The sequence below is a fragment of the Sinocyclocheilus anshuiensis genome, unplaced genomic scaffold (assembly GCF_001515605.1).
Source record: "Sinocyclocheilus anshuiensis isolate Anshui unplaced genomic scaffold, SAMN03320099.WGS_v1.1 scaffold1826, whole genome shotgun sequence".
In the NCBI taxonomy this organism is placed as follows: Eukaryota; Metazoa; Chordata; class Actinopteri; order Cypriniformes; family Cyprinidae; genus Sinocyclocheilus; species Sinocyclocheilus anshuiensis.
In genome coordinates, this window is record NW_015542582.1 from 287,179 (window position 1) to 294,601 (window position 7,423).

Consider the following 7,423-nt stretch of genomic DNA (forward strand, 5'->3'; position numbering starts at 1 on the left):
ATTTGATGAAATCCGAGAGCTCTCTGACCCTCCAGACAGCAAGCATACTACCACGATCAACGCTCAGAAATGTAGAGGAAATCAAATGAAATGAAATGTGGATAATGCATCCGTTAAAGAAGCAGCTATGACGAAGTAGTATGTCCCAAAGCTTGCCTACTATTCTTCTACATACTCAAAAGTATGTACTTTTTCTTCACAAAAAGAGTACATACTTTTAGGGCATAGTATAAGTAGGCGAATTGGGATGCAGCAAATGTGTCAGCAGCGCCACGTGGCTACGTATTTCATTTGGTTTACTCTTTAATCTGAACGAAAACAACGTTTCCGCGTGGTGCTGCATACATTATTTACGTTAAATGACAGAATTTTCATTTTTGGGTGAACTATTGCTTTAAACTCATCCATCAGCAGATAAAGGTGAAAACGGGATTCCCCGAGTCCACATAAAGCAAATTAAAACCCAGAGGAAAATGCAAATTAGCCATTAGCCGTCACAGAGAAATTAGAATGTGAGGTTTATTCATCTTCCAGATCAGCTATAATGGGAGTAATTATTTGCGTCTACAGGTTAATCATTCGCTGATTAAATCAACCTGACTCTGGTTTTATTGGGCTTTGAGGACATGCTTTCATCATATTCTCCTCCTGTATAAAATATGCTAGTTTTTGATCACTCAACACAAACCTGTGGCATTTGTTGCATACATGGCAATACAATATTTTTGGACATGTACTATAGTACCATATTATTATTTGAAGCACCGTGGTGGTATTGCCATCAGATACTGTCACTAGTAAGTGGTTTGGTAAGCACGCCATCTGCTGGTCACCAATGTGTTTACAGCACTGTCATTCGGTTTCAACTGGCACTTCAAGCACGGGGTATAATTACATTTTGTTAGATTAAGCGAAGTACAAAACTAAAATATTGTCTAATATTATTGATTTATGAACAAAAAATCTAATAAAAATTATAAACACAACAAAATTACTTAAACCATATCTACAATTAAAGTGAACACAGAAATTAAATCTTTCAGAATATTAACAAAATCTATAATAGATATAATATCAATGATATTAAATTAAATATCACCCGTTTCCGAACGGTCAAATATTGTGACATTTAAAGCTAATGTTTTAAATTAAAATATTTGGAATAAACAGATATTTAATTAAATTATATTTAATTGAATTTTTCTTGAAAATGTCAGGTAGGCTTATCTACATGCAAACGCAACAAATTATTTATAATGATGTAAACCATTAAAATAAACCTTAAAGATCTTATAGCTCAATCTGAAAACAATGAGCAGTTACAGCATCTCATCAGATGTCAAGACAATCACAAGTGATTTTAGGAAGTCAAAAGGTTTATTTACGTTGTCAGAACAAAGACAATCCATTAATCTGTGATTGACAGGTGATAATCTGAAATATTGACATATCACATCACAAATATCATCCCTTCTGCTGAAACCACGAATCAGTGCTTGAAAACAATAACCTTTAATCTTGAACTTCAAAACTTAAACTAAAAACACAGTAACTGCTGCAGATGGAATTTAAAGCCATAATTCAAGGCAATTTAAATTGACTTTAGATCCAAATCTGATTTTATTTGCACTTAATTTTAAAAGTACACACGTGTTCACCGTGCCATTGGCCACTTTTTAAAGTGGCTTATAAAGTAAACAGGAAAACCAATTACGGGAAAAAAAGGCCTATTACAAAAATATTTCTATTGTACAAACAGATAAACATGAATCACACTCACCGAAGCGCTTGATCCCGTCATAAGAATTGTCCCAGACAACTCCACCTCAAACACAATAAAACAAAAACTACCAAACAATTGTCATACAAACATCAAATCACACACGCATGCACATTTACGATTTACACAACTGTCTCTGTCCAAAAAACACATTCAACTAAACAACAAAAGCTGCCTTTAGAAAACAGAATAAGGCAAATCCCGGGAAAATCTACACACAGAAGGCCAATTTGCATTAAATTATACATTTTATAAGATGAAGAGCTTATCATCAAACAGTGTCCTTAAACTTCAGAGCCCTTTATAATCAAACCTACCTTATCAAATGCATTTAAATATCCCACTACACTGACATTATATCATTATACTCCTTTCATGTGACTATATATGCTTTGTCCTGTAGCTAATCGCACAGTGGAATTACGACTATAAAACACTCGAAAGCTATAAATCAATCACAATTCAAACTCCAGTAGGGAAAAATAGAAATACAAGACATTATTTCTATCCCTGGACTCATTAAAGGGAATCCTAGAAAGGGCTGAAGGAATAAACAAAACAAAAATATATATAGTGCTTTTTTAAATATCAAGAGTAATATTTAAGATGAGGCTGGGAATTATATGAATATTTACACACACGCACAGGAAAGAAAACAACAAGTCAAGTGAACTTTTAAGGGACTAAATATAGTAATAGGGCATTTACTGTACCAGATATTAATTATAATAAATACAGAACGTCTCCTGTAACAGCGATAAAAACGCACAGACCTATACACAGTATGCTTTAAAAGACGCAGAACTTTGCGAAAGCGAGAGAATCGGTGACATGATGAACATTTGCACGGAACGAGTCAATATAATTGTGATTCGAAATTAATCGATATTATGACTGTGTGAATAGTTGAAGTTCATTTTCTGTAAATCCTCTTTATCGCTACACGAGCGATGACGGATTGATTATCGTGCAGCATGCATAACCAACCTATGCAACATAACCAGATCCTAAACACATACGGTAACTAGTACGCTATCACTCACCAGAAATACTATACGATTCTCCTGAGAAATAGTCCATAAAACCTGTCAGTTTTTATTCAAACCGCTATCCAGTACGATTTCGACATCCTAAACCCTTCACGACGACATTAGATTTACAATAAGTTCGAATAAAAAAAATGTAAAAAAGGAGATTTAAGAAAGTAAACCCAAAAATAAATATTTGCTGAAAATGTGCTCATCCTCAGGCCATCCAAGATTAGGATGAGGTTGTTGAGTCCATCAGTTAACATCTTGTGAAGAGGAAAGCTGGATTTGTAGAAAAAAAAAATCCATCAAGACGTTTTCACTTTAATATTGCTTTTTCCAGTGAAAAAAAGTCGTCTGAATTAAGAGAGAAATATGCAGAGATCAGACACCATTTACAAACCAAAACAGTCAAAAACAGTTAATGTCTTAATGATGGATGTGTTTCTTACAAACATGCTGCTTTTGGCTTCTCAAGATGTTAACTGATGGACTGGAGTGGTGTGGATTACTTGTGGATTATTGTGATGTTTTTATCAGCTGTTTGGACTCTCATTCTGACGGCACCCATTCACATCCATTGGTGAGCAGGTGATGTATTGCTACATTTCTCCAAATCTGATGAAGAAACAAACTTATCTACATCTTGGATGGCCTGAGGATGAGCATATTTCAGGAAATTTTCATTTTTGGGTAAACGATTCCTTTAAAGGCGACTTATTTCTATTAATAAATTAAATGGCGCTGCTCAGAGCCCTCTGAGCAAATCTGTATTCAAAAGCGAAGTGGAATCAGTTTCCTGTTCACACTGGGAAACGAATACTCGGATCCGTCTGTCAGAACTCCAGAGGGCCGAGGTCGCTGAAGTCGCAGTCGAACAGCTCGCTGACGCCTTCGTGATCCTCCAGGCCGAAGTGATAGTCCTGGTTGTGTGGCGGAGACAGGCAGATAAAACTGTCCAGTGGGAGGCCCATGGCATCCGTCTCACCGCCCCGCTCCAGAAGGAAGTCAGACGAGTCCAAAGGAGACAAATCGAAATCTGGCATCCCGCAAATGCCCGAAAACGGGTCCGAGTCCAGAAATGACTCTGAAACAGAGAACAAAAATGATTTGATTCATTTGCTCTGCTACAGAAATTAATTTCATATGAAAAACGTAAGATAATTTAATAGAAAAAGAAACACGTAAACAATCAGAGCAAGAATTACTAATTATTAATAGCGCATTTTTATACTTTAAAGGGGTTATGAACTGAGAAACCAAAATTCCCTTGATCTTTTGACATATAAGAGGTCACTGTAACATCCTTTAAGTTTCAGAACTCAAAACTTTGTCATTACTCTAAAAACAGCTTATATTGAAGGCAGTCTGCCGAAACCACAGCTTGTGGAATGTTTTACTCTGATGTAATAGTGTGGATAAGCACCGCCTCCACAGAAGATGACCAACACCTGCTTCTACATCGCTGCCTGTTTAGCCAAGCCTACTGATTCTACATCACTGCCTGTTAAACCCCACCCACCGATTCTACATCACTGCCCGTTTAGCCCCGCCCACCAAATCTACATCACTGCCCGTTTAGCCCCGCCCACCAATTCTACATCACTGCCCGTTTAGCCCCACCCACCAATTCTACATCACTGCCTTGTTCAGCCCCGCCCACCAATTCTACATCACTGCCCGTTTAGCCCCGCCCACCAATTCTACATCACTGCCCGTTCAGCCCCGCCCACCAATTCTACATCACTGCCTGTTCAGCCCCACCTACCAATTCACACATCTAGTGTTTAGAGCGAGGTGAACGCGCAGGTCTACGCAGAAACAATAAAGATGCTCTGAAGACAACAAGATGCTGTGCAGTTTCTGCATTGCCTTCCTTCTGATCCCAGCGTTAGGAAAGAATGAATGAACTTCATTTTTAATAAAGATCCAGATCCAAACTCTGTCCTTTGTTCACTTAATTTTACCGCGGATTCAAACAAGGCACAATTCGACTCGGGATTTTGAAAAAGATTGAAACTGAAAGACGATGCTGTGCTGACTATATTGGATCCGACAGTAATGTCGCAACACAAGTGTGAGTAACTGTTTTTATTACGTGATCACTATTGCTTTGTCTCTTCTTACAGATCGTTTGATATGCATTGAGTTATGCGTTTTATACCTAAATCACAGCAGCATCTATGAGAAATTAATGTACGCCGTTAGCCAATCACAGCAGTGGGCATTTACTTCTGAGTCTACAATCCTCCACAGCTACTCAAACAGAGCGTTCTGATGAGGGGGGTTAAAAACTGGACAGAAAATAGCTTATTACTTCTAAATAATGATGTTCTTTGATGTAAAAATCTTGATAACATTATAAGTGGACCTCAGAGAACAGTACAAAATAAAAACAAAGGCAGTTCATGACCCCTTTAAAATACTTTAAAAATGCACATTTAAATAATTTCAATTGAATGTAAATCTTAAATCTAAAAATGTAAATCATAAATTTGTGTCTAAGATTTACATTTACTATTTAATCACATATTTCTAATATTTTAAAACATCTTATTTTGGAATTAACATGTAATAGTTAAGATTTATGTTTAATATTTATATCATGTGTATTTAATTTGAAAATACCTATATATATTTTTTTTTTCCCATTTAAGATTTGTATTTAAAATGTACACTTAGATTTCATGTTAAAATTTCTATAGAAGATTTACATTTAGGTTTAAAATTCTCCCTATATGGTATTTGTTGTGCTATATATTTATATCCAATCAAAATGTAATTTAATTAATAAATCGTTCGACCGCACCTGTGATTGATAGATAGAGAGATAGATAGATAGATAGATAAGATAGATATATATATATATACATATACACACACTCAAATGATTTATTAAATTAAATTCTGTTGGTAATAGGCACTTACCTAAAGCCAAAAGAAGTTTCGTGGCTTTCAACCTTTTTGATCTGAATGGTGTGTGGAAAACTACTTTTAAACAGAAAACTGCGGAATATTTACGTACATATTTACAGCTGGTCTATTCGGACGGGATTAGCATTACCTGAGGTATTTCTCCAGACCTTTTTACAGAAGGTAAAAGTCGCCGTAATCTTTACTGACATTGTCTGTAATTATTACTGAGACGGCGCATTCGAACGGGACTGAAATCTCTGAGAAGCTCTGGTAATAATTACTTTTACCCCACCTCTCCATGTAAAACTAGTCCCGTCTGAATAGGGCTTAAGATGCTATTGCATGCTTAAACAATCATGCAAACCTGAGTCTGCACCCAGAGGTAAAGGGGAGGAACTGGGGAGAGTAGCCGGCGTTGATGATGTCACTTCCTGTGAGATGGGATCAGCCTGCGGGGCGCTCTGATTGGACGATTTCGCTGGACTACAATCAGTGACTGGACTACAGACCCCAGAACTGTCCTCGGGACACAGAAACACGTCGATCGGGCCTTTGGAGCTCTTGAGTGAAATCTGGTAACCCTGTAATACAGACAGAGCACGAGTTTAAGACATTTAAAGGGACAAGGACACTTTACCAGCATATAGGCGAGTAAGTGTGTGTGTGTTCTCTCACCTCGCTGGGTTCAGACACCTGCATCTGCGTCTCCGGCGGAGCTCGAATCACCATGATGATCTGATCCGGCGGGTTCACTGTGTTACGCAGGTCCTGACATCTAACGTATCCCAGCGTGACTTTCCATTAAAGATCATAATATCCACAAATGATTATGTTAGTCTACTTGAGCTGCCAGGATCATCATTTTCTGTTTCCAGACCGAAGTTCAGCTTCAAACCGCTCATATCTACACCCAAACCATGAAGAAAGACTAAAATAAAGAGCTAAATCTTCTAATTTAATCTTCTATTTAAATGTAGACAATGAGAAAAATAAATCTATATGTATCAAGTATTTAGGGAAAAATATTTAACATTTTATATACATTTAAATCTTAACTATAATTTTAGTCTAAAATAAAGAGGGACAGTTTGAGAAGATCATGCTCTCCCTCTATATACACATAGATAGATAAAGTATAAAGCATTTAGGAAAATATATTAAATATTTACATATTATTACAGTTAAATCTTTAAGCATAACTTTTTATTTTAGTCTAATACATAAGAGTTTAAGGACATTACTGAACCTGTATTTATTATAGTAAGCATTATAATTTAGGTCTAATTTATTGCACATACGTGTATTTTTATTATTTTTATTTTCATTATCTTTATTTTCATTTTTATTTGTTTTTATGTATATTTTTTAGTGCTGTCAAACGATTAATCGCATCCAAAATAAAAGTTTTTGTTTGCATAATGTGTGTTCTGTGTATATTTATTATGTATATATAAATGCACATACAGTATATATTTTGAAAATAGTTACATGTTTATATTCATAAAATTTATATTATAAATAAATATATTTAATATATAAACATAAAATTTTTCTGAAATATATACATGCATGTGTGTGTATTTATATATACATAATAAATATAAACAGCATACATACTTATATTACGTAAACAAAAACTTATTTTGGATGCGATTAATCGTTTGACAGCACTAATATTTTTATTTATTTATTTATTTAT

General features: G+C 35.4%; 1 protein-coding gene across 1 annotated transcript in view; it reads right to left on the reverse strand.

Annotated features, from left to right (window-relative positions):
* Positions 1–3,504: 3,504 nt before the first annotated feature.
* The window catches only part of e2f1 (E2F transcription factor 1), a 7,934-nt gene continuing 4,015 nt past the window's right edge, over positions 3,505–7,423 (reverse strand). The window contains exons 5-7 of the mRNA XM_016494098.1: positions 6,400–6,514; positions 6,089–6,305; positions 3,505–3,895 (exon numbers count right to left, since the gene is read on the reverse strand). Coding sequence (XP_016349584.1) covers positions 3,645–3,895; positions 6,089–6,305; positions 6,400–6,514 — 583 coding nt within the window. The 3' untranslated portion in view covers positions 3,505–3,644. The remainder of the gene's footprint in view (positions 3,896–6,088; positions 6,306–6,399; positions 6,515–7,423) is intronic.